The 27,000-nt window shown below is 52.3% G+C and overlaps 8 protein-coding genes across 8 annotated transcripts; 6 read left to right on the forward strand and 2 right to left on the reverse strand.

The window, feature by feature from the left end:
* Positions 1-5: 5 nt before the first annotated feature.
* On the forward strand, positions 6-1,750 carry J4E87_006700 (uncharacterized protein; the record flags this gene model as incomplete). Its single annotated transcript, XM_049378301.1, has 6 exons — positions 6-163; positions 218-538; positions 600-734; positions 789-866; positions 916-1,530; positions 1,585-1,750. 6 exons carry the CDS (start codon positions 6-8, stop codon positions 1,748-1,750), a joined length of 1,473 nt encoding a protein of 490 aa, XP_049232105.1.
* A 136-nt stretch (positions 1,751-1,886) lies between these two features.
* Positions 1,887-3,063, reverse strand: TVP38 (Tlg2-vesicle protein; the record flags this gene model as incomplete). Its single annotated transcript, XM_049378302.1, has 4 exons — positions 1,887-2,479; positions 2,536-2,722; positions 2,783-2,856; positions 2,916-3,063. 4 exons carry the CDS (start codon positions 3,061-3,063, stop codon positions 1,887-1,889), a joined length of 1,002 nt encoding a protein of 333 aa, XP_049232106.1.
* Positions 3,064-5,642: 2,579 nt separating this feature from the next.
* J4E87_006702 (uncharacterized protein) lies at positions 5,643-8,200 on the forward strand (the record flags this gene model as incomplete). The annotated part of the gene is given in 5 exon segments (XM_049378303.1): positions 5,643-5,646; positions 5,666-5,730; positions 5,786-7,040; positions 7,147-7,781; positions 7,832-8,200. 5 exon segments carry the CDS (start codon positions 5,643-5,645, stop codon positions 8,198-8,200), a joined length of 2,328 nt encoding a protein of 775 aa, XP_049232107.1.
* An 809-nt stretch (positions 8,201-9,009) lies between these two features.
* On the forward strand, positions 9,010-13,071 carry J4E87_006703 (uncharacterized protein; the record flags this gene model as incomplete). The annotated part of the gene is made up of 3 exons (XM_049378304.1): positions 9,010-9,786; positions 9,838-12,230; positions 12,282-13,071. The coding sequence occupies 3 exons, from the start codon at positions 9,010-9,012 to the stop codon at positions 13,069-13,071; spliced, it is 3,960 nt and encodes a 1,319-aa protein (XP_049232108.1).
* A 262-nt stretch (positions 13,072-13,333) lies between these two features.
* Positions 13,334-14,380, forward strand: J4E87_006704 (uncharacterized protein; the record flags this gene model as incomplete). Its single annotated transcript, XM_049378305.1, has 3 exons — positions 13,334-13,393; positions 13,440-13,880; positions 13,952-14,380. 3 exons carry the CDS (start codon positions 13,334-13,336, stop codon positions 14,378-14,380), a joined length of 930 nt encoding a protein of 309 aa, XP_049232109.1.
* Positions 14,381-15,612: 1,232 nt separating this feature from the next.
* J4E87_006705 (uncharacterized protein) lies at positions 15,613-18,271 on the forward strand (the record flags this gene model as incomplete). Its single annotated transcript, XM_049378306.1, has 5 exons — positions 15,613-15,973; positions 16,022-16,424; positions 16,473-16,701; positions 16,754-17,531; positions 17,592-18,271. The coding sequence occupies 5 exons, from the start codon at positions 15,613-15,615 to the stop codon at positions 18,269-18,271; spliced, it is 2,451 nt and encodes an 816-aa protein (XP_049232110.1).
* Positions 18,272-19,655: 1,384 nt separating this feature from the next.
* Positions 19,656-20,237, forward strand: J4E87_006706 (uncharacterized protein; the record flags this gene model as incomplete). The annotated part of the gene is made up of 1 exon (XM_049378307.1): positions 19,656-20,237. One exon carries the CDS (start codon positions 19,656-19,658, stop codon positions 20,235-20,237), a length of 582 nt encoding a protein of 193 aa, XP_049232111.1.
* Positions 20,238-23,197: 2,960 nt separating this feature from the next.
* J4E87_006707 (uncharacterized protein) lies at positions 23,198-24,919 on the reverse strand (the record flags this gene model as incomplete). Its single annotated transcript, XM_049378308.1, has 2 exons — positions 23,198-24,368; positions 24,435-24,919. The coding sequence occupies 2 exons, from the start codon at positions 24,917-24,919 to the stop codon at positions 23,198-23,200; spliced, it is 1,656 nt and encodes a 551-aa protein (XP_049232112.1).
* Between the last annotated feature and the right edge of the window lie 2,081 nt (positions 24,920-27,000).

Consider the following 27,000-nt stretch of genomic DNA (forward strand, 5'->3'; position numbering starts at 1 on the left):
AAAAGATGATAGAAAAGAAGACAGACGCTTCTTTTGTCGCTCCCATACCATCGGATACCTCATACGAAGATGTCGAACCCAACGGCTTCGATGCAGTCGCTACCAAGAAGCTTCTCCGCAAGCTGGACTGGCATCTCATACCATTCATGTCGCTCATTTACCTGTAAGCTTCTTCTCCGACAGACCATTCCCGTACCGTCAACTGATCGCTGTATAGGTTGTGCTTTTTAGACCGCACCAACATCGGCAACGCTCGCCTCGACCACCTCGAACAAGATCTAAAGTTACACGGCCTCCAGTACAATGACTGTCTCGCCGTCCTATTCCCCTTCTACATCGCCGCCGAGATACCATCGAACATCATGATGAAACGGACCCGGCCGTCTATCTGGCTGACATTCATCATGTTCTTCTGGTCACTAGCCATGATACTGCAAGGCTTCGTGAAGAACTATTCGGGGTTAATGGCTACACGAGTCTTTCTGGGGGTGTTTGAAGGAGGATTGTTCCCGGGTGTTAACTACTACATCTCGCAATGGTGAGTCTTCACTCAAGAAAGCTGGCAGACGAATCCTGAATGCAGTGCTAACTTACCCAAGGTATGTAAGAGACGAATGCGGCTTCCGCATGGCTCTGTTCTTCTCCGCTGCAACGCTCGCCGGAGCCTTTGGCGGCGTCCTAGCCCGTGGCATCGCCGAGATGTCCGGTGTTGGTGGAAAAGCAGCATGGGCATGGTAAAACATCCTTTACCAAAAGATTAACGAATCTACCTACTAACACGACTAAAGGATATTCATCCTAGAAGGCCTCCTCAGCATTCTCGTCTCAACAATAGCATACTGGTGTATATACGACTATCCAGAAACGTCAGTTCGCTCCCCGTTCCTCACTCGCACCCATCTAACACCCACGCAGTGCCCGCTTCCTCACCCCCAAAGAACGCACAGAAGTCCAACGCCGCCTCCACGCAGACCATGGCCACCTTTCCAACGACTTCGATATGAAATACGTCTACCAAGCCCTCACAGACTGGAAGATATACATGTTCATGCTAATCTGCATGGCGGGCTTCTGTCCCATCTACTCTTTCGCCCTGTTCCTCCCGACGATCATCAAGAACATGGGCTACACTGCCAACGACGCGCAACTCATGTCCGTCCCGCCATACGTCTGCGCGTGCTTCTTCACCATCGCTGCGAGCTGGTATGCTGATCGCGTGAAGAAACGTGGTGTTTTCTTGATGGGCTTCCAGGTCGTGGCGATTGCGGGCTTTGCTATGCTTGCTGCGACGGGGAGGCCCAGTATACAGTATGCGGGTACGGTGCTTGCGGCTATTGGTATTTATCCGCAGATTCCGCTGGGGATGGCGTGGAACAGTGGGAATATTGGGGGGAGTTTGAAGAGGGGGACGGGTATTGCTATGCAGGTGATGGGTGGGAATTGTGGAGGTATCATTGCGAGTTATGTCTATTTGTCGCGTGATGGGCCTAGGTTTGTCGTTGGGCATAGCATCTTGATCGGGTTCGTTAGGTGAGTTATCGTAAGATCGCATGATGTCGGTGATGCGGAGCTAACGTGTGGTAGCATGGCGTTCTTCCTGACGTTTTTCATGTCGACGTGGTGTCGGATGGAGAACGCGAGACGCGATAAGATTGCGTTGGAAGCTGGGGCGCAGGAGTTGACCGAGGAGCAGAAGTCGTTGGAGCGGGAGCTTGCCGATAACGTGCCGTGGTTTCGATATACCACCTAGGAGTGGGGTTAGCAGGCCAAAGTGACTGTCAGATCTGACCTTGAGTGTCTTGTGCATACTAAACCCATGCGGGTCATAACTTCATTATGGCATTAAGAATATAACAGTCTATGTATGATACAATCAACAATTACGCTCAGAGCATTCTGGTGGGTTGCGTAGGCTGCATGGCCCACTCCGGAGGGTCCTCGTCATATCTCCTCTCCGTTGGTCGGTTGACTTGCGTTGGTTGCATAGATGACCAGATCGGAGGGCCCTCGTCGTATTGCGTATCGAACGCACGTTCAACATTTGGTACCAGCTCGACGGCTTCCGCCTTCTTGACCCTTCTGAGCTCTTGCTCCTCCAATAGTGTCTTCTTCACCACGCGCATCTTCATGTAGATCCAGATACCCATGGCAATAGTGATGACAAAGATAGCGCCGAACATGACCGTCTTGATTACGTCGTCGTTGCTCTCCTGTAGGAGCAGTACACCAAGGTAGACGAGGAAAATTTGCTTGGGCAGAGAAAGGAAAGTAGCGACGACGAAATGCCAGAATTTGACGTCGCAGGTTGAGAATACGGCGGTGGAAAAATGCGCTGGAATGGCGGACAGACGAATTACGAGCACGATGGTGAAGCCACCGTCACGCGTTAGACGGGCCATAGCGCCGTAGTTTAGATTGGTGCGCTCCAGTTTGAGAGCCTTGGAGCGGAAGGCGTATTTGAAAGCGTACCATGTGCCGACTGGTTAGGATGTTAGTATGCATTGCATGGAGTTGTAATGACATGGTAAGGCTTACCTTCGCCAATGAATGTGCCTGCCGCAACAATGGCGAACCCAATCCACAGTCCATAGACGACACCACACAGCAGCGCAATGATTTCATGACCGAACAAAGGAGGGAAAGAAATAATGATAAGAATAGCAATGGGGATTAGCCATCCTGCTGGTAGGTCTCGCACTTTCTCGGACCACGGCCGTAATTTCTGCACAGACACCGTTAGCCACGTGTTCGTCGGCCCCAAGGCAAAACACCGAAGACTCACCTCAACGACGGCGTCGTGTTTTATCGTGATGATAACGGTCAAGATGCCGATAACGATGAACAATATGTGCCATGCTATATGCTGAGTCAGCCAAAAATGTTCAGTGGTCGCATAGGCGGCGGCGTGGTCTTACGGATGTACTTAGGGGCGAGAAAGAATCTTTTCCAGTCAAACTTCTGGTACTCTGTTTCTTCTGGCGGGCCTTGCGACTTCTTTTTCTTTGGTGCTCCGTCCATCATGCCCGACATTTCAATGTCGCTTTCACGTTTGCGGAACCACATCGCGGAGGGTTAAACTGTGCTGGCGGGTTCCCGCGGAGGAGTCGCCGTGTTAGGAGGCCAGGTTGGTGCGTGACTGCTGCGCGTCCAGGGTCCAAGCGCAAAACGAATGTGAGGTCGTGAGAATCCGCTATCGCTATCGCCCATCGACGTATGGGGAGTGCAGGTGGTGAGAAGGAACGCTGGGCAAAAGTAGGTCGGCGGTGCGGTTGCAGTGGGTGTTGGTGGCGCGCAGCAGGAAAGGGGAGTGATGTATCAAGCTTCGCAGTGAAACCGGCATAGCCACATCCGCGTAATCCAAGCTCCGGCCAATGGCGACGCGCCAGACGTTGCTATGTGAGACACTGGCGCGGGAGATCGGCGCTTGCATCCAGCGCCAGTTTTAAAACCTATCACAGTTTCGCCTGGTTTGCGCATCATTTCAAAGGGATCGGCACGGAAAATTAAAGGTCTTGGGGTTGTGTGCTGTATCCATCGCCGTTGCAAACTCGATACCCGAAGCGCCGGACAGATCTGGGGATGACTCTCGCCAGGGTCGTTGAGAAGCTGACCGTATAAAGTGGGCGGTGCATGCGGCGCCTCAGCCTCGTTCTCGTTCTCGTTTGGTGTCAGCTCAGACGAAAGGAAAGCCAATATTATATTTAGGTAGCGCCGTTGATCGCTATACATCCACGCATCATCAACGTGGATGACCGTTGGAATATGTGGAGATCCCGGCGCGATGCGAAATGCCGCCGTGGCACTCATAGTCGATCGGGTTCAAAGCCGTACATAACATGACAGATGCAGCCATGGACAAAGGGTGTTTTCTTCTCAGGCCGAAACGTGATCACGTGTTCACCAATTGAGTCATGCACATGGGCAGGAAGGTGCCCAGGTGGCATCATGATGGTCCTAGCGGCTTGGTCAAAAGGTCCGAACGTGGAAGGATCTATTGATACGCTTTCCGGCAAACTATGATGTCTTCCCCCCAAACATTCGTCGCAACGAGGCTGCAAGACACGAATCGCCATGAGCGTCATCCGGAGTTCTCACACCTCCCTGTCGATATCTCGCGTTTCCGTCGTGATGGCACGTTCCGTGCGTCCTACCGGGCTTTACTCTCCTATTTACCTGAACCGGCGAGCGGCTCTCACGTCTACGAGACGCTTAGGCAGCCACTCATTGTCCTTATCTTCTTCTTTGACATCTAGCTATCTCTCCCTGTTGCGCGTTAGATGCTGGATTGTTTCCGACCAGATTTTTTACTTACGGTTGAAAGTTTTCGTGGCGCGATGATACAGTAAGAGTTCTGCATTATCTATGATGCTCGTCAGTTCTTGATCAAAAGGTTTACCAATACCGCGAGATTACTCCTACTCACATGTATATCATAGGTTCCTGCCCCGAATTTGATCCTCAGAAGTGCTGCCAGCTTCGCAGGGTCGATGTTACTCCCCGATATCGATTGCGCATCTTCAAAGTCCGACAGATCATCGTCCTCGTCGTACCTTCTTATCGAAGGGGTTGATACCTTGACGTATGCGACTTGTTTTGATGATGACATTGATGTCGCTTTTGATACACCGTTCAGTCGTAAGTAAAGAGTCTTGAAGGAAGTTGTGGTCTATATCTTCTTCCAAGAGAGGAGGACTTCGCCTGCGTATATACGCACATGTTATGACATTCTGAGGCTATTGGCAGGCTGAAGGGCGCGTGGATTACCTCAATTCAGCTGCGGCTGTGCAGTCCATGTGCCCACATACTCTAACGAGCTGTCCTAGGCAGCGAACGTCGGTTCGCCAGTGCTGCGCCATGCACTTCCGGATGTCACCCCAAACAGCTCACCGGCTGAGACATTGTGGAACCAATCAAATGCATCCGTCTAAATTATGGCGGCCGTGAAGCAGCCACATCTGACAACCCCAGGCGCCGCAGGCACTGGACTCGAAGACAGGCGGTTACCACACAGGACTCACCGCTCAGCCTTGTGCGGCTCAAGGTCCTTCATGAGGCATCCACATATAACAATGCGATACGCCGTAGGGGCTGTTTCAAACTCAGACAGTTGTCTTTGTGCAGTGGATGATGCCTCCCTTCGCTCTGCACGTGTCTGAGGCGGATGCCCCGCCAAACAAGGCGCGTCGGAGTCCGGTCAAAGGCCCCGCCCCTCTAAGCCTACGGGGCACAGAACAACGTACGGCTCAACCCGAAACCCACAACTCGCAACCGCCGAATGAAGCAAGAGAAGGGGTATCCATATCAAATCAGTCGCTGTCTGACGTGTTGGTACCTGGTCCGTGGCTTCCTGTTCTTGGACCTGGGCCTATCTCGCCACTACCAGCGAATCAACAGGATCCAAGTGGTTACTGCCTGAGCGACGATGGTCTTAGACCAAATCAGCACCCGATAGCCTCATACACCACGCCACGTCGTGACTCTTTCCATAGGTCATCGGACAGTAGCGTACATGACGAAGACAGCCCCCGGTCTTTTCGTAAGTCACAATCATCGGATTGTGACTCGGAAGCCGTCGACTCGCACACAGACAGGAACGCATGGCTGACTGCGCAATATCGTGGCTCGCCATCCTCATCCACAACATGGGTTGATCCTCATCCAGTAGGGATTCCCTTGCTCGACGAAGACACAGAAGCGGGAGCAGAAGATGCGCAATGGGAAAGTGATGAGGTATGCTTCGTCTTGAGAACCCACAGCTGAGCCTTTCTGACCGGAGCCCCTTTAGCTTACCTCACTCGGCCATTCTCGCTCCTTCTCGGAAGAGTCATGGAATCCCGAGCGCGGCTATACGTCGTCGCTAGGTGTTCCGGCCTTTCGGAATTTTCTGGTATCACCCAAACTAAGCGTCACAAATATCTCAGACGCTGGCGATCAACAGCAACTGCATGAAGATCGTACTCTTCTGCGCCCGGAAGACTCATTGGACGAGGACCTAGCGCAGTCATTGGCCTCGTTGTCACCGTTAGACGACAAGTATGAGCTTCAACAGGAGATCCTGGATGCACGCCGGAATACACGAGAAATCGAGAGCCAGACCGACACATTTATCTCCAAAGCCAAACTGCGTCATGTGATAACGGTCGAGGCTGTGACGCGAGAACTGACAAGAACTGCGGCGCAACTTTCACCTGATCAAGTCACGTTCTACGCAGAGACAGTGTGCGCAGAAACAGAGGTTGAAGGACAGAAGGGAACGACCAAGATCACCACATTCCGCAAGATCTTTGCACTCTTGGTTCTAATCGAAGCCGTTGCTTCCGTCGCGGACTTCGTGAGTGAGGGTGTCACTGATCAGGACCTACCGCTTGTGAAACATGAACGAACCGGAGAACTGTATCGCAAAGGCGGCCAGGTTCGTGTTCCTCGTGGCTGCTTCAAGGGGTGGTCACCTTTGAAACTCGAGAATTTTCAACGCTATCAATGGTGGCTACTTGCGACATACTTCTCGCCACCCGACGATGACGGTGTGGTAAAGAACTACAAACTTCAAGACCAACACATCCTCCCCTTTCTCACTCCAGGGAACGCCCTGACTCAGCCCATTGACAAGACTGGTGGTTACGGAAGGGTAATCATGGTGAACATACCCTCCGATCACCACAATTTCAGTGATAAGCGGCTCCGTGAGCGCGGTTTTGCCATCAAACAACAACTCTACGATGAGCATCGTGACGCCTATAAGAGAGAAATAGACATACTGATGAAATTCAGCGGCGGGCGAAGCCACCCACACATTGTGTCCTTGCTCGCAACGTATGAGCAGTTCAACAGATTCAATTTGATCTTCTACCGCGCAGAAGGTGATCTGTTCGACTATTGGAAGAAGCTCAAACCACATCCGGTTCTCCACCACAGCAATGTCAACTGGTTTGCAAAGCAATGCAGTGGGCTTGCCGAGGGCCTGTCGAAACTTCACAAGCTCCTATCGTTCACCAAGCCTCAGCCCAAGATCGAGGAGGAGCAAGTGGAAGACACAGATGGTATGTTATCTCAATAAAAGCGAAAGAAACGAAGAAACTGCTTCGTCTTCACTTTTTGGGCGACGTTTCGCTGGACACTGCTCTTCATAGAGCTAATGTATCACAGACATTACCGGGAATAATTCTACTAGATTGGAAAAAAGCGTGAGATTTGCGCCATTGAGCGAGCGGGTCGACACAGGCTCATCAATACTATCAAACGGTGTGCAAGAGCGTCCTACGAGCCCATTCAGATGCCCCAACGACTTTGGCGAACAGGGTCTGCCGTCGCGTAGCCATCAACTCTACGATCCTGCTAGCACGCAAAAGAAAGTATACGGCCGCCATGGAGACATCAATCCGAACAACATTCTTTGGTACGACGATGGTGATAACGATGAAGATGGTCTCACGTTGCAGGGAACACTCAAGATCACCGACTTCGGACAAGCTGAGATCCACTCACTGGAGAGCAAGACCAATCGCCGAGAAACCCCTAACACGATGACTTACCGACCCCCCGAATGCGATTTGCCCAATGCGGACATGCGACAAACTTACGATATTTGGTGTTTGGGTTGCGTTTACCTTGAGTTTGTGGCTTGGTTGCTAGGGGGTCGTAAGCTCGTGAGAGAATTCAAGAAGCTAAGGACGATGACAGACTACTTCCATCGATTCACAACTGTTGATACCTTCTACGAAGTGGAGAAAGACCCTGAAGCTGCTGGGATACGGGCCAAGGTCAACTCAAGGGTGACCGCCGTATGTTGCACCTTTCAATGTTACAGCGCCCAGCTGACCAATTACAATAGTTTATCCAGGAGCTACATCGTCACTCGGATTGTACGGCTTACGTGCACGACGTACTGAACTTGATTCAGTTCGACATGTTGTTAGTAGACTCAAGGGAGCGCAAACCTTGCGTAAACGTCTGGCAAACATTAGACGATATGTACGCCAGGTGTCGCCGTTACGAAGAGTATGCGACGACGAGCAACCCTTGGTGCAACATGAAATCCACCGATTCGGCAGTCGAGCGCTACATTACGTACAATCCGGAGCAGGCTATTCAGGATGATCTGCCAAGTCCAAGATCAGAAGCTCCAGCAGTCCAATCCGTCGCACCGAGAAGAAGACGGTTGAGTCGCATACCCAAACTCAAGTCGCCTTTCCTCGCATAACCTCGAGTGCCGTGTTCGGAAGATTTCCTACTTTCAGGACGAGCTTTGGTGGCTCGGGAGTGACATGGATGTGTTCGCATTCCTTTTATTTCCTTGCCAAAGCTACTTGATCACCATGCAGGCAAATAACACATCAACATGAGTGTTTGCAGAGTATGCCCGTTGTATGAAGCGCCAGATCAGGTCATGTTGTAAACTGATTCTGCACCTGCGCTTTGCATCTGCCTGGTATAGCTACTTGCGCCAGCTGCGCATCAGCCAGACTCTGACTGAGAACACCCAGGTATGCGCGGTTCATGTCGCGAGGCTACGCGACAACGATGAGCCCGCTGATCACTGTGTTTGTAATTACGAGCGGTGTGCGGAATTGCTTTTTTGCTGTATCCCACGCAGGCGTTCATGCGCTTCAGGGAACAGGTGGGGTCCATCTGCACCTCGCCTGTGGGGTCCAATATTTACTGCGTACATCTGAACGCTTTGGGCCATCATCCCGTCTTTCGCAGCTGAGCTGAGCTGCGTTCACAAGGCTGAGCGTCACTCACGGCATTAACATCCCGGGGCTTCTACTCTGATTTGATCATCTTAACAATGTGGCGCACATCCATCACAAATCGGACTTCAGCTCGCAGGCGGCTCTGCAGATGAACCGCATGTCATAAGGTGTTACATGTGTCCGTGAAACCTGGCTTTGCCGATCCGTAGGAACAGCCAGCCCTCGTCCCGAACAGCAACCTCTCGGAATACAGCGTAACTTCTTTGCGCATGTTCATGTCAAACCTGAAGGGACATACGTGAATCCAACCACAGCAATGTTTGCCGATACGGTCCTGTTCTACGCGTTCTTATTCGTCGTTTGCTATCTGGTGTGGGGCAACAAAGCGCGTGCGATCCAGCCGAACCGACCCGAAAACCTAGCCAACAACAACGAGGAACACCCCGAAGCACCCACTCTAGCGCCCGGATTGAGCGATGAAGAACTGGAAGGTCTCATTGCGCCCAAGACCTTAGGCTCCAATCTAGTCGAAACTATACTCGGTCGTCTCGCAGCAGCAACTTTCCATGATCCAAACCGCCTTTACCTGCCGGAAAACGCGATCAAGGAGGTCATCGTCCAGACAGCGATCGAGCAGGAGCTGGCTAAGATTGAGAAGTCTCCAATAGAGCAGACCGCTAAGTGGGATCGTGAACGTCGGTATCAGCTCGCGACATGGATCCATACCAAGGCCCCCAAGGTATTCGCTATCACTATTCAATGCGACTTCGAACCATCTCTTCTGCTCTTAGCCATGGCTATATTTCAAAAATGGGGGTTCACTGATGAGAAGCTCCCAATCGATGACAGATCGCCAAGTCAACATGTATTTCTTCCCCAGATCTGGAATCCACTCAAAATCGTCAACTTCCGAGAAAACCAGTGGAAGTGTTTAGCTCCAGTATTCATACAGCAGAAGTATGGCTATGATCTGAAAGCGCAATGCATATTTCCATTCACTTCAGATGGGGCGCAACCAAAGGACGGCGCTTTCAGTTCGGTATATCGGGTCACGATACACAAGGACCATCATGAATATCCAGAGATACAGCAGGTACGTTAATAGTAGTATACATTAGATCCTTATCGCTGAACTCTTATACAGGTAGCGCTCAAGGAGCTTAAAGTACCACAAGGAGAAAAGGACGCTGCTGGAACCGACCGGGCCTGGAATTTCGAAGCTACCGCTCTCGAAGCCATCAGGAAGCTCAACCATACCCATATCGTGAAGTGTATAGCAGCTATTCGAAGAGGTCACAGCCGCTACTTCATGTTTCCCTGGGCCGACGGGGACAGCTTGCGTGACTTTTGGGACCACACGCCACGAGAGGCCCCAGATGCTTGTATCATCGAACACACCATTGTTCAACTTAGAGGTATTGTCGATGCATTGGACCAACTACATAATTTCAACAGCGGGCGGCCAGAACAGCATAGCGGAGCCGATGGCTTGATGATACGAGTGAACGACCCAAACGCTGCGGAATCGTATCTGAGCGACGGAAGTGATGCCGGTAGCGATAACGGGCTTGACAACGGGGTGGATGAATACAAGAATGCGGACAATGCGGAGTCCATCAGGCATGGTGATTTGAAGCCGGAGAATATCCTAAGATTTCTCGCCAATGGATCTAAGTCTGGCCTGGGGACCCTGAAGATCGCAGACATGGGCCTGGCTAAACGGCATGTAGTGGCTACGCAGTACAGACCGAAGCCTACAAGCACAAGATACGGTACCCGACGATACGAAGCGCCTGAAACTGTTACTGGTCAGAATGCACGTTCCCGGCTTTATGACATTTGGTCAATGGGATGCATCACGTTCGAGTTCATCATCTGGATCTTATACGGCAACGACGAATTGACCAACTTTTACAAACAGATCGAGGGAAATGCACAGCAGATCTGCCAGTACTACGAAGTCTTGGACGCGAGCGAACCGGAAAGTGCTAGAGTTCACCCTGTGGTCTTGAAGTGGATGGAGCACATTCAGAACAAAGATCCGGAGTGTTCAGCAGGGCGAACATCAGCGATCAAAGATTTGCTCAAGATTGTACGCGAGATGTTACTAGTCGTCAATCTTCCTCCTAACAGGAAGAGTGATACCCTGAGTGGTCGACTCCTTCAACCTCCAGCACTCGGTCAATCTGTTACAAGCTATCGAGCTACGGCCGCGCAGTTTCGGGACAAACTTGACGTTATATTGACGAAGCGACACATGTCCACTTACATGTTCACTGGCAAAGACCGCACCAACGTCAGAACGCCAACGTTCACGGCCCCAATGCTATCGCCGAACAGTGCTAATCTTCCACTGAGCAGCCTACCACCTCCAGGGTCGCTCAAGAGTGGAGTTCTCGGCCAACCTATTGGCGCTGACTACACCCTTCCACCTCTCAAAGATTGGGAGTTTAATATCGATAATGAATTCGCTCATAAAGTCGTCGCAATTGTCGACGGACAGGAATTTATCCCGCAAACAAACATCGCTCATCGACTTTGTGCAGCATGCTCGGCGCGTGACTTTCTACAAGGCGGTTTCAGCATCGAAGAGCGGGTGTCAACGTTGGAAGACCGTGCACCGGAATGCGATTTGTGCAGAATGCTGTACGAAATCCACAACCAAGCCGAAGAGCCCAAAGGAGATCCGGCGGTGTTTCAGCGAGACCAGTCGAACATCATTTTGACGGGCGACTCGTATCCTGTTCTTTCACTAATCAGAAGTCCAGAAACGGACCTTCCGTGTCCAATCCAAATTGGCTTTCCAGAGCTCCCAGAAGCTGGATCAGACGCGTTCTTCAGCATCGTAAAGCTCTGGCTCAATGATTGCGATACGAATCACAGAGGATGTGAGGGGCTGAACCATAGCCTGCCGACAAGACTCCTCGACGTGGGTACTCTCAGTACGCCTATGCTGCGCCTTGTCGAGACGAAGCGAGAGCAGATCCCGAGCAAACAGTACGTCGCGCTGTCGCACCCCTGGGGAGATACCACAAAGTACACACCGTTTTGTACTCTGCCAGAGAATTTGGAGGACTATCTTCAGGCCATTCCCGAAGGCGATCTTCCGGCAACCTTTCATGACGCTGTCAACTGCACGCGGAAGATTGGCATCCGCTATCTGTGGGTAGATTCGCTCTGCATCATCCAAGGTGAAAACGGAGACTTCAACGATGAGTCTAAGAACATGGAGGCAGTCTTTAGTGGAGCGTATTGTGTACTCGCTGCAAGCCGAGCGAGCAATCAACGTGATGGCTTCCTTGATCCCAGGCCGCAGCGTGAGTACATCACTATTCAGCGAGACAACGAAAAGCCCTTCTTCGTCTGCAAGACTATCGATAACTTCAGTAAAGATGTCATCGAGGGGTCTTTGAACAAGAGAGGTTGGGTGTTGCAAGAGCGCGCGCTGGCACGACGGACCATCTACTTCACGGAGAACCAGACATACTTCGAGTGCGGCCAAGGTGTTCGATGCGAAACCCTAGCCAAACTGCATAAGTAAGTCATGACACCCTCTGCTTGTTCGATCATCATTGACCAAAAGCCCAGCAATATGGCCGATTTCCTCGGTGACCCGAACTTCCCGAACAAGGCCATGCGAGCCAATCGCGCACGGAAGATTGCTTACTTCCAAGGCCTTTACAAGCAATACTCTCGTCTCGACTTCACGCGCTATTCTGACCGCCCTTTTGCCATCGCGGGTCTCGAGAAGCGCCTACAAAGTGCTTTCAACACAAAAGGAGCGTTTGGCATCTTTGACGATGGCGACAAAGAAGACGGCGGACTCTTCCATCGGAGTCTCTTGTGGCAACGCGGCGAAGAAAAAGGGGATCTCCCGAACATGCCCACGATTGAGTTCCCACCAGCGCGCAAAGTGAAAGTCCCAAGTTGGTCCTGGATGGCGTATCGAGGTGGGATAGACTACATCGATCCGCCTTTCGATCAAGCAGACTGGGAGCGCACCGAGATAATCCCGCCTTGGACTCGTGGTAGCAACAAACACTCCATGACAGACACCAGTCCACAGGAGGACGAGATCGCCATCATAGCTCGGGTCCGCGACTTCAAAGTAGCGGGGAGATTGCCAGAGGAGGTCAAGATAACGTATGATGCCGAAAGGACAAGTGCGAGTGACGGCCAAGTCACGCAGTGTGTCATCGTCGCGAAAATGAAGGGAGGAAGCTCGAATCTGCTAAGGCGATACTACGTCTTGCTTGTCACAGCGACGCAGGGGACGACGGGGAGGGGCGAGAAGAGGTATAGGAGGGTCGGAGCGGGGTTCATGTTGGGAAAGTACATCTCATTGGAAGGGGAGGGCATCGCAGCGAGAATCGTTTAATGAAGTCAGTCGTCTGTTGCGCGAAATGGAAGTGTGTGTTGAAATCGGCGGTCAACTTTGTCGCGTGATCACGTGACGTACCTCCCCGCCTTAATTCGTGCGGCGCGGACTGATGCCTGGAGGACGCCTTAACCAATAACGATAACAACACCACGACGCGAGCCATGCCGCCAATGCACCAAGGGACGGCAGCTAAAGTCTGCCCTCGTACTGGAATCACTTGATCTTCCTTTTGCTCTCCTCGTCGCATCACCTGGGCATCATGGCCGAAGCAGCAACACCATCGAACCCGGAACAAGTCGCGCACGATGACCTCTGCCCCGTAAGTACCACCCGCGAACACGCGTATTCTTACTAACAAACTCCAGATTTGCCAACTTCTCCTCTTCACGCCCGTAAAAACCCAGTGCAACCACCTGCTATGCGCGTCCTGCATGGCACAGTGGTCCGACGCCTCCAACACGCACAGCATCGAACCCACCAGCTGGGACGTGAACCTCGAAGACTTCGATCCGAACTACGATCCAACGTACGACCTCGAGTGCAACTGTCCCATGTGCAGGACGCGTACTGCCGCAACTCCGGATAACGCGTTGGCAAGACAGTTGGAACAGAAATATCCTATCACGTATGCTGAAAGGCGCGTTGAAGAGGAAGAGGAGAGGGGGTCACGTATCGGACGTGATGGCTTTGAGGGCGTCATGATGCTTATAGGGAATAAGCATAGGCTTATTAGGAATGCTGGTGACGACAACGAGCATGATTGGACATTCTTTGTGCGCACGTCCAGGCCGGATCTGGTTAAGGAGGTGCATATTTATCTGGTATGGTTCAAATTACTATCTCACATTCCTTTTAGTTCAGCGCTAACACACAACAGCATCCTACATTCCGACGATCCCACGTCATTATCCGAAAACCACCTTATGAGTACGAAGCTCGAGGCTGGGGAACCTTCGTCATTCGTACCGAGATCGTACTCAAGCAGCCGTATAATTGGATTATGGATAATGCTGGCACCCGGCAGCAGGCTCTCGAGCTGGAATGGCCCCTCAACTTTGAACGGGAAGGCAGACAGGGTAGAGTGAGAGCCAAAGTGAACAGACTTGATGCTGCAGCCAACAGCACCGGTCGCGTGTTACGGTCCAGGCATCCACCTCCAAGTGCACCCGTTCCGGATGATGACGATGACGAGCTAGACGACGATTACGAGGCCACCCAAGACGAAGACGAAGACGACGATGAGAGCTCATCAGATGAGGACTTTGAAGAAGGAGCCAGTGAATATGTTGAACCTTCACGAAGATAGCAACCGTGGACGCCATAATCTTTCCAGCAATGGCTTCGCGACGTTTTCAATTCGATCACGAACACCTGCCGATCATCTTCTCGAAATAGCCAATTCAGTGGCAAAGCTCCTCTTTTGGTCACTGAGCTGCGGATATGCATATCTTTGGGGAGAAGAAATCTAATGATTCAAATGTGCTGAAACTGTGCAGGCATTTTAGGACGCGGCTTGCTAGTAATCGCCGAACCGAACACCATTAACCTCTACAACCTTTACTTTCATCTGTGTAACCACATGGAACGGTAGGCGCGTGTGCGTGTACTAGTCTGGAAGGGCGTGGTTCGCTGTTCGCATCTCATTCGCTCTTTCCGGCACTTGCGCTGGCATAGTCTTCCAAATTGAGACCTCACCACCAACCAGCTGAAGGGCTTGGCATGCTACAGCGACATGTGCACCGTCTTGGCAAACGTCAGCAGGCTCGAAGTAGGGACAGTGTTCGGCGAATAGACGAATTCTCAGCCTGGTCCGCAGCATCTTGCGAGACCGAAGACTTGTGCACCCTGAGCTTATTTGAAAGCTTGGCGGCGCATGCTGGTACGTCCGACATTGGCAGTCATCCTGGCAGATCGGCACGGCTCAATGCTCCTGCACCGCTCACACCGACGCCATGGTTGGCTTTACCGATCTCCGATACACAGAGGTGTATCGTGCAACAACCACCATGCAGCAGATCTGCAAGGCTCACGGCAGACGGCGCTTCCTTGCCAACAGCTAACGACGCCTCCGTAGTGCAAGCTTCAAGAATACTCTTCGGATCACACAACCTCTCCTGGCATGCATTCGCTCTTATGCAAGCCTCTCCGTTGACACAACGCGGTTTCCGTTGCCTGCGCCCCACTGGTATTGTTTCTAGAAGCGTGATACTAGGACCTAACGGCCCCCCAGATACACAGATCTAAACGATCGTTCGGTACAGATGGCTCACTTAAGCTTTCTACCACAGCCATGCTACTCTTAAATTGGCCATGTTACAGGGCGAAGGCTTATCACATACAGCGATGGCCTTACTGATACCCGTCGTCGATTACGGACCGACGCGATCTGACCAGATGTTTCACCGTCACGAAGCAGCTTCCTCGTAGCTGGCGTTTTGTATATATGTTCAGGTATTGTAGCTGCCTTGTTGCTCAGCTCTCTCATCAATCCAGTCGTACCACCACCCACGATCATCAGTTCCTTCCATTTGTTTCATCATGGATCTTGCACGTTATTTCAGTTTACGACGGAAGACTACCGGCAGTCACAACAGTACTCACGCAGCGCATGGGAAAGACAGGACTTATCTGCCCCTACTTGCAAGTCCGATCAACGAAGATGTCCTCGAAGTAGTGTCGGGTAACTCTTCAGATTTGGAGAAGGTCAACACCCACACAAGCACGCTCGACAGTTCGAACGACACGGCTACATTTGCTGGGAATGGCAGGACAAGTCGCGGAAATATCATCGTTTACAAACAACACACCGAAGCCAGTACGATCGAGCTCTTCTACGATCTCTTCTTTGTTGCCAATCTTGCGTACTTTACAGCTATGCATCAGCATACCGATGCAGAATGTATGTACAGCTCTCACATCTTGGATACACTAGCTAATAGACTACTAGCACTCATCAACTACATCAAGCTGTTCACGCTTATGTGGTTTACGTGGCTGAGCGTCACACTTTTCGACGTGCGCTTCAGCATCGACTGCGTCTGGAACCGTTTTCACAAAGCCATACAGTTCGGCATCTTCACAGGCTTTGTGTATGCCGGCCCCGTTTTCGACAAGTACAGCACCAGCGGTGTCGAGAAATCCTACCGGAATTTTGCTATCGTGCTCGTCATCGGCAGAATCGCAATCGCTGTTCAATACGCCGTAGTTATGTGGCAAGGTCGCATGTTCCGCCAGACATTGATTCCGTTAGGGCTCAGTGCAGGTGTACATGCTGCTGCAGCGATATGCTATGCCGTTACCATGGTTGTATTTCCCAAGGGCCGTGTTGGTCTTGAGGAACAACTCGCATGGTATGTAGTGTACTCCGCGTTCGGTTTCTAGACTAACAGAATGCGTAGGGTCATGATATCCATCATTGAAGGTCTTCTCATCTTTCTCATCGCCATGATTTGGCGCATCATCAGTTTCAAGTACACTCATCTAGCGGAGCGGCTGCAACTCCTTACACTCATCATCATTGGGGAGGGTATCATCGGAATGGTCAAGAGCGTGGCATGTATTACCAAAAGCCAAACGAGCAACAACATGAGTGAGATTGGAACTGTCATCGCGGCCATTCTTCTCTTGGTATGCAGACAAGAACCTAACAACTCAAAGACAGCGCTAATTGGGCCTTTAGTATCTTCTCTGGATGCTGTACTTCGATCAGCTTTCCCATGATCGTTTCGGAACCGTGCGTCAGCAAGTATGGGCTCTACTACACTATCCATTGCATTCAGCAATTCTCCTCTGCGTCGAAGGCAACACCTCTCTCATCGTGTGGAACTCAGCCGTGCAAGCTCTCAAGTGGATTTGGTCGTTCAAACCCGAGAACTACTACGACCCAGCCAATGGCTACTCCGACACCGACAGCTACATCGACTACCTCAATCAGAGCATGAACGCTATCAACGGGAGATTCAAGAGCAAAGCCTGGAACACTACATACAACTGGAACACGAACTTCACTGCGATCGAGAATTACACTGCAATGTACGGCTTCAAATCAAACGAATGGAACAATCGAACTGGCAACGTTGTCCGTCACATGTTCGACAGGGCGCAAGTCTTCGTGTACGAGGCACATTATGACTCTCTTGCGAAGCTCAACGCCGTTGCCGCGACTACAGCTAGTCCGCGGAACAAGCTAGATGCTGTTTCCGATGTCTTCAACACCACTACCATGCAGTTCTTCATCGGCGCAGGCTGTCTGCTGTTGGTGCTTGCGATCATGTACTGGTTCAACAAGATCCACAAGACGAAGTATGAGTTCGGCGAGATCATCAACAGAGTTGTTGTCGGCTTTACGCTTATCATCCTGGGAATCTCTGTCGTCATTGCGGACAAGACCACCAGTGGTTTCAAGTTCAAGGGGAGTCATTGGATGATACCCATAGTGGTGCTGTTCTTTGCTACAGGTAAATGTCCTCCACATTTGTTATCGAGAGACTGAGATCATATGCTGACTTCTTTGCCAGTACTGTTTTTTGATAACATTTTACTTGTCGTCGCACAATACACCAGCCGCCATCCACGTCACTCGCACAACCGCGATATCTCATGGGGTAACAGGACCCTGAACAACGACAGCGACGACAATGAGACTGGTGGTCTCATATCAAAATACCCCGGCCGCGCACCAAGCCCTGGCGGCACACCCAAAGGCGCGCCTCGCAGCCGAAGCCACACACCAACACCTCCTTTGAACAGAGTTCAAACCGCGTACACACCGTTCGTAGACTCGCCGCCTCAGCCCCGCGACTTTGTCACAGGCCCATCAAACGGCAAAGCTAGGATGCTAAGTCACAGTCCTGGCCCAGCGGTTGACAGTGAAGCCACACTCCAAGACGAAGGCAACCACGCAGGGCATGGCCGCGGCAGGGCCAACACGGCTGACTTCTCGTACGAAAACACGCCTACCAGTGCTTTACCCAGGAATCAAGGGCTAGGCATTGGTATCACGGTTCAGCGAGCCAGTACACCCAGCTTTTACGGTAACTTTCACCAGAATGGTGACCTGAGAGAGAAGGCTACCTGGAAGAGCTTGGGCGTTATGACTGAAAACGATTATGAAGGGAGGGGATATGGTGATGCTGGATTGCAGCAACCGATGCGTACAAGGGCTGTTAGCTTTGAGGATCATGGGTCTGCCGCTTGATCATCTCTACTGACATGGCATACGTCGCGCAAATGTGGTGGATGAATTGATAGTTTAGCGTGCATTTTGTCGGTGTTCTGTACTCTTGGAATTCCAGTCGCAGCGCCTTGCGACCTCTCGTATTGCAGTCTGGCTTCTTGGAGTTGTTTGTCGCATAGAAAGTGTAGATGGTGGTTGTCTGTTACTTCTAGACCTCTTATTTTCTCGCAGTCATGTACTTCATGAAGCCAGCAGCACACTTCCGCGTTAGGAAGAAGCAATAGTTCTGGAATGAATGTCACACCATAACAGCTCTATTACCCAAATCTTCCATCGCACCACACGAATCATCTCATTCCATTAGGTACTCACCTTCTCGCATCGTAACTCCAATCTCCACATCTCATACTCTCGACCAGCCACAGGCACGCTTTCTGCCCGGGCACCAATCACAACACGAGGCTAAACAGCTAGCGACGCGAGGCTGCAGATGCGGGGCAACCCTTAACGCTTACCTCGCCCCTCAGCAAGGCAGCCTACTTGCTGCTGGCTGCGGCGCAGTGCGGATCACAAGGCGTAGACCTGGTAAGACTCCCGAGGACGGCTACGTGGTTGTAAGCATCATCATCCAACTCTATTCCTTTTTCCCCTGTTACACGACGTCTATACGCGGAACCGTTATTGTTGTACGAGCGCTTGCAAGTGCGAGAATCTTTGTTGCGGACGGCACGGCATAAGATTTGCAGTAAGGAAGAGCGGTAAGGGACTGTGCGAAAAAGGGGCTTGGCACCGATTTTACGTTCAGCGGGTTTACGAGGATACGACGCGAAGTGCCGAGGTTGATCGCGCAACGTGGTTTTCGCGACGTGTGGTTCAACGCAGGGGAACTTTGCTGGCGACGACAGACGAACTGAGCAGGAAGTTTCAATTGAGTCGAGGACGGATTGCGCAACGTTCTGATTCTTGTTGCGCGTGCTGTGCGGATCGCAGAGCCAAGAGTGTGGGAAAGTCGTCATACTCGGGCGAAGGACGCGACAGAAAGGGGCGGAGGCGATTCAAATTGACATTGAAGTAGCGATTGAAGGGGTCTCAAAGACGTGAAGGGAAAGAAGTAGGAGTTGTTACTTCCATTGCGACACAGCGCTGCGTCAAGAGACACCTACAAACGAAGAGGAACCTTGGAAGGGAAGCCCTGGACAAAGACAGCAACAACGACGACAACGACGCGAATCCCGCAGGACACCGTCGATCCACCATATCGAAGCTTCCCACGAAACTTGCTCGCGGTCAGGAATCTGCAGCATCATATCGCCATTGCTGCCGCCACCCAAGCTTATTCTTATCTTTAAACCTCATCACCGCGCCCGCCAGGCTTTCACCAAACGACACGACAAAACCCATCGCCATGCTCTTAACAATGTCAACTACTCACCCGCGCACGAATGAATTCCTATCTCTACTTTCGCATTGGCACGTCCGCAAGGCCGAAACAACATTCCTCAAACGCCTCAGCATGCGCGGCCTGGAAGTCGTCGCGCTCGCGGCAGCTATGCTCTTCGTTCCACTTACCATGCACCGCGCGGTCCAAGGCCTAGACGAGATATACGAATTACTGGGTCGAAGAGCGCAATCACCGTATGCGACGACCTCATGGATGAGCATCGCCGCCGCTGCGACCATGCTACTAGGATGGCACATCTGGCTCGGTCGACTCAGTTACAGAACCATTCTAGAAGCGGCATCGATACCTTTAGAAACAACTAGTACCACGGAAGAAAAGGAGTACCTGAAAGAGAAGAAGACGCAAGAAGAACGGATCTCGTGGGGTCGTATACTCAGCCGCCTCGTCATACCTTGTCTACTTTTTACACTGGGTTCGCACTTCGTTTTCGAAATCTTCACGCGCATCAAGGATCCCAGACCGCGGATCACGCTGAATACTGTGGATATGCAGGAAGCTATAGGGCAGTTGTATGGGTTTCGATGAGGAACAGTATGTCGAAGTAAGACATCATAGTGTGATTGGCTAGTACGGAAGGAAGGTGCAGGTACGGTATGCGACTTCCAAAAACACCAACGGACACATCGAGGCCCGGACGTCAACACCATACTGCAACGAGCACCCCGGAGTTTCACACCCAATCCACCGCCCGCGGTGAAAGATAAACACCTCAACACCCGGTGGTTCGTCTTACGAGTACGTACCCCAGGATATACTTCGGCACAACTCCGGTACCACGCCACGCCGCAGCAGCATTCTCCTCACCCGTACCCTACGACATTCCTCTCCGCATGATGTCATGTCGAAGACGACTTTCTTGTCCCGTTCATCTACCCCAGACTCGGCCTTGATGTTTACGTCGCACAAGGTATTGCGACGAGTGAGAAAAGGCGTGGCTGCGTTGGGCATCCAGCCAATGTTCTTGGCCAGAGCGCACGTGGACGCAAGCGAAGCTGGTGTGCGTGGAGGTATTCGGCCCGATTTTCGGGGGCGAAGTTGGATGAAGGGCCGAGTGGGCTGACGGGCCGGATGGGGTGTTAGCGCAGTTGGTTGCATGTGGTGAGGCTGAGGAAATGGGGATGGTGTTGTGGTGTGCAGGCAATAGCACTCGGAGAGATAGCAGTGCGATACATGTGTTTTTCTGACGAGGCTGGGAGATATCAATTGTTAGGGGCAGGGCTATAAAACTGGTATCGCACAGAATGTCAAGCGAGAGGCTGGCATAGCTTGCGAGTAGACAAAGACATATGTGCTTCATGACAAGGCGTAATATGGTAGATGTCGGATTGGTAGAAACATTGTTATCAAGCTGGATGTCTGATTCTTATGCGGTTTACGGAAGTGATTTTGAAGACAATCGGATCATCCATCCCATGATTGATGAAGACTATCTACATGATTTCTGTGGACCTGATCGCACATGGCTTCATCAATGCTACAGGGCGAGACCGGTTGAGCTATCAATCTATAGACAAGCATTTGATTCAGCCCGAGTTACACAGTTTGGCATGCTTCGCATTCTACACCGGGTCAAAAATCTCAGGGCCGCTATACTCACAGGTACACTACTACTACTGTCCACCCATCTTCAAATGGAGGATGACAGCACCGATGGATCTAGACAAACCATCCTACGTCAGATCGCCACGGAGATATCTCGAGCCGCAAGCGTACCGCATACGAACCGCGGTAGCGTACCGTAAGACTTCAGTGGTACCCTTCCACATGACGGGCGTCTGGCTCGCGACAGCGCAATGTCAGAAACGTGTACCGTACCAGGGCCTCGGGGGCAATGATAGATAGCGCATGTCTAGCAATGATCACATGTGTTAGTTCCATACTGGGCGTGTCTCCGCCAAGCAAGGCAGGCCTGGGTGTTGCGATTCACAAGGAGTGTGTTTTCCGACGGGGAAGGTCCGCGTCGTTCAGTTTATCAGCTGCGATGGTCAGTACGCGACAACTGCTCCATATTACCTCTTTCTGCGATGTGATCCAGTATCCCACGTCATTACCAAGAGATAGAGCGTCCAAGAGCTGCATCGCGGTTCCGCAGTCTTAGATGAAGCTTGGTCTTCAGCCATCCATCTCCCGTAAATCCAATAACATGATCGGTCCACGATGTGAACAATGCGGGGAAAGATGGAGCCGTCTGGTAATCCCGGTTAGACAATCCACACGTTATCAATTGCGGAGAAGGTCCTGCAAGGTACGGACATCGAGCCAAAACGACGTGAACCAGCATGAATAGTGTGTTCGCGGCAGTGGGAGGCTCCAATGCGTCAACCCGGAGGCGTGGTGTAGGCGGGATCGCGGTGCGCCACCAGCGGTACCGGGATGCTGGCGACGGGATCAGTTGAACGTTTTGGGATGTAAAGAGCGATGTTATATATCGCGCACCGACGCGAACATGGCTGGAGATGGCCTGAGGTGTCGTCTTCCCTTAGTCGAAGGTCCGAGATAAGCTCAATGGTGTTGCAGCGTTCGAGGCACGGTCACGTAGATGCGCATAGGATCTATGATCCGAGCGAATCGGCGGCTGTCTGCCTCGAGAACCCAAGTTTTCCCGCGGTCTGTTGTCAAGGATGTCTGTAGCTGCGCCGAAAGCCTGGCGATAAGACATGTAAGACATTAGGCCCACCTCACGACCGAGTTCCTGGGTCTCAAGGCCTCAGATTCAGCCTGTGGACATTGGCCAACCTTTGATGCAGGCGACTGCGTGCGTGGGTGTTGGTGAACTGATACGGGTTGATAGTGGCGTACGCGGGGGCTGACGCGAGGCGCATCGAGGCAGATATGGTGGGCTGGCGCGCACCGCAACAATAGCGGAGAAACTTTCGGAAAGCATTGCCAAGCGCTTTAATATGTTTGTTCGATGCACGCATGTGAATTCGGGAGACTCTTCGGAGGCCAGGTAGATGGAGTGGAAGCTGCAAATATCTTGCTCTACTCAATACACGCAGGCGAAATGTCGATCGACGTTGAGAGGTAATTGCGACCGTGCCTTAGTGAGACAAAGCAACTATCGTCTCGGACCGTATGATGCTAGGTAAGCCTGCGCGTGACAACAGACGTACCGCAGCGTTACCAATAATAGTAGTGTCGCGTGGGAGGCCTCGTACGGATGTGTCGCATTGGATAGTCGTCCTAGCAGTATCGCTTAGGCTATTGCAGCGGATGCCACAATGAAGACATCACAGTCGAAGCTCAATGCATATTGTCGCTTGGGTATCTTTCTCCGCCTCGCTGTTTGTCGCATGGGTATAGCGGAGGTCGGTCATCATTCGCAAGTCGCTGTTGCTCGAGATTCGCAGAATGAATGGGTATTGATTTATGTAAAAGCGCAGCCAGTGCTCATAGGCTTCTGGCGATAGAAAATCTATCCAATGACGTTAGATCATAGCAGAACATCTCTGCTATACAGGTTTCGCTGATTCGCTTAAAGCAATTCAAACAGCACGCTTGTCCACGGGGACGTTGCGCTTCAGTCCGATGAGCTGAAGCATCTCGGTCCAGAAGCCGACAGGCGGTGTGATGAAGGAGGCCTCGTAGGCGTCGATGAGAGGAGCATCCCAGACAAGGTCAACCTCATGCGGCTTCAGCCACTTCGTCCTCTTGAGGACCTTCCAGAACACGAACAGGATCGGAGCAACACCAACCATGGTGTAGTATGTGAAGAAAGACTCGATGGAGAATTCTCCCACAAAGGTGCTGTAACCGTACACGAATACAACGCAAATTTCGAAGCATAGCGCGAACCAGGTACCGTAGGGCTGGAAGTAACCGCAGTAAGGGAGGGTCTTACGGTCGAGACCCTGGACCTTGCAAGCCTTGTAGAATGCGAGGTAGGTACCGCACATGACGATGTAGTTGATGATACCTCCGGCGGTGATGATGTTGACGAGCCAGGTCAGGACCTTGGCGGAGTCGGAAGACAGCTGGAGGAAGGACAGGAACGGGAAGATCATGACTACCGCAAAGCAGTAGATAGGAACACCGTTCTTGGTGCACTTGCGCAGGAACTTAGGAGCGCGGCCCTCGATAGCGAGCGAGTACAGACTGCGAGTCGCACAGTACGTGTACGTGTTTCCGGCAGAAAAGATACTCGTGATCAAGAGGGCGTTGACGAGATGGGGAAGGCCACCAATGTTGAGGTTCTTCATGGCGATGACGTAGGGAGACGCGGCAGCGCTGCTCTCTCCTGCCTCCAAGACACTGACGAGCTCTGGGTCGTTGTAGGCCAGAACAACGCCAACGCAAAGAGCGCCGAGGATGAAGAAGGCACCGAATCGGAAGTAAACTGTCTTGAATGCAGTCTTGATGTAGGCGCGTGGGCGCTTGGCCTCACCGGAGACCATGGAAATGTACTCAGGACCAACAATGCAGAAGGAGGCAGCCCAAAGGGAGCCGAGGAAGCCTTCGAAACGATCGAGGGAGCTGCCCCCGGGCATTGGGCCCGGGTCGCGCCAGTGTCGGAAACCGTAAGCATCCTTCTGGGGGTTACCTCCGACCATGGTGATGAAGGTGAAGCAGTAGAGGATGAGGATCAGCAGAACCTTGCCTCCAGAGAGCCAGAATTCAGCTTCACCGTAAGCCTTTACAGCCAAGATGTTGCAAGCACTAAAAGCGATTAGTTCTTGTCCCTCACATAGGATACTACCCTTAGGGCAAACTGGTAGGTCTTACGCGTATAGGACAATGACGCCCGCACAGACAGCAGCGACTGGAATGTCATCTCTCCAGAACCGCAGCACAATGTTAAGGGCCGTGATCTCGAACGGAATCAGCAGAGCCTCGTAGAAGAAGAAGTTCCAGCCAGCCATGAAGCCTAGGGACTCATCAACCCATTTTCCAGCCATTCGGATGAAGCCTCCGGAGACAGGCATGAAACTGGCCATCTCGGCCATGGCGTTGTTCACGAGAGCGATGATGCAAGAGTATCCAGTGTATGCGAGGAGTAGACCGAGGGGACCACCCTTGTTGAGAGCACCACCGATTGACACAAACAGAGCAGTACCGATGGAACCACCAATAGCGATGAGCTGAATTTGGCGGTTACCAAGGTGACGCTGCAGGTCGTCGGAGTTGTCGGTCATTTGGCCATGTTGGATATCGTCACCAGGATACGCCTCGCGGACGTACTCTCCAGAATACTTCTTGTCTTCGGCCATGGTTGCAATGGGGGGTTTGTCGCTTTAGGCAGAAAGGGAATTGTCGCAAGGGAGTGTTGTCGCGTATGGAAAGTCGCTTTGGTATGGGGTTTGTCGCTCTGGAGTCGACGCTTGGGGGAGGGATCGACTATCAGTCGCGTGGGGGAGCAGCAAAAGCTACGACAAAATGAGTTGCACTGGAAGCCAGTGAACGGAAGGAAGGCTACAACTTGGTAGAGGAAGTGAGATTGCCCTTGGTCGGAACCAGGACCCTGGGGGTGAAGGGCGCGGTACTTATACGGAGGACAGGCGCGGCACACCCAGTGTGCCCTGTCTGTGGATCCTCTCGGTGGTGAGCGCTGAGATGCCACTACGAGTCCAAAGAGGTTTGGTGGGGCGCTAGGCGACCGGCGACGACTAACGCCCTGGGGCGTAGTCCATGTACCGCAATTCTGGGCATGGGATTCGACGGTACAGAGTTTTCAACCCACCCCGGCTGCACTGCTGCGTAGCGACCCCGCTCGTTTTGTCGCACGCGAATGGAGATGCGCCTTCCCTCAGTAGCGGCGTCGACGGCACCACCCTACTGCGCCGGCCTGGCCAAGCCTGGCTCAGCGACGCAGCGGAAACACCTTGTTCGCCCATGGGCAAGCGCGCCTGGGTTAAGCACTGGGGTGGGCGACCAGGGCCCAGGTCCCTCGCCGTTCAAAGACAGTTAAGGGAACGTAATCCAGCGTGGCGGGCTTCCGGTGCTGGCGAGTGGCTGCATGCGAGCATGGCGATGCGAACAACAGGTAGCGGGCCATTTGTCACACCAAGCTCGTGGGTTTCTGGGGTCGGGCGCGATTGCTTCTGGCGTGGCGCTTTGCGGCTGACAGCTCGCATCTTTTGTGAGAAACAGGTCGTCTGATGCCGCCAGCTCCAAGCATGGGAGCCGCATAACGAAGCCTCTGGACCGGCTCTCGGCTGATAACAAGGAAAGAACGCCACGGTGCTTGATTCGTGTTCGCCGCCTTAGATACGTTGAGAGATTGGCATTGCGGGAAGCCGAGCCATGTACAAATCAGATGACGGCATCGCGCGTGAGAAGTACCGGTGGCCCTCGTGGGTGCCCTGGACGCTGCAGCCGGCACACAGTTCTGAATGCACAATAGGCGGCATCGCGGCATACGTCGGTCCTTCTCAGTCTGCCATGGAAGTTGTGTGCGACATGAAACTGATAGCCATCTTGGGGGTTTGCTTCGGCATTTTGCGCTGGCCGTCTGAATGTGGTCGCAAAGAGCGCGGCGCCTTGGGGTCGGAATGTGGAATCTGCCTACAGGTAAGTTGCCTTATGCACAGCTTCGAAGATCCGCAGCAGTAGCGAATCCCAGGAGATATTCTGTGGAACACTCCCACTGCTCAAGCCTCGAAGGTGATAGCGCTCAGCCTCTCGCATCAGCGTGCGGTCGCTGTCTGCCTAAAAGCAATGGCTTCTCGGCATTGCCCCATCGTCGGCTGAGCGGCAATCGCGTCGTGTCTGTATTGAAGTCCGAGTCGTTTAAGATGCGAAATGATGATATTGTGGTGGTTTCAATGAGCAGGAGGTGAAGAGAAGAATGGAAGTCACGACAGCAACTTGGTGATCTTCTCTCCGACTCCGGCGCCGGCTCGTCGTCGGTTCGTCGCTCCTGCCTCTCTCCTGCCAAACCTCTAAGAAGGAAGCGACAGCGCACAACACATCTTCACAGGCATGGACTCAGCAGGACAAACTACTTAGTATGTCTCTCTATTGATGCGCGAACAGCCGACGACCCTGAAAGACTACATCTATCACCTCGGCAGTACCACCTTGCGCTGGAGATGTCCAGCGGCGTGTGTCTTGGCCTATAGAGCATACAACTTATCGACCCGATCTGCTTACTGTTATCGAAATATCTCCATCGACGATTCACTTCCAGATCGCAGGCTCGCTGTGGCCGATACGTCGAGGCTGTGTGCCGCTGCATGTACATTTTCCTTCTTCGCTAAGCCTTACGATGCACACATCTAGATCACTACCGCCGCTTTTAGGTGGTGTGCCACAACACCATCCTGACGTTCACAGCTTTTCCGCGGCATTA

The sequence above is a fragment of the Alternaria ethzedia genome (genome assembly GCF_023757985.1).
Source record: "Alternaria ethzedia strain BMP 0044 chromosome Unknown scaffold_16, whole genome shotgun sequence".
Classification (NCBI taxonomy): domain Eukaryota; kingdom Fungi; phylum Ascomycota; class Dothideomycetes; order Pleosporales; family Pleosporaceae; genus Alternaria; species Alternaria ethzedia.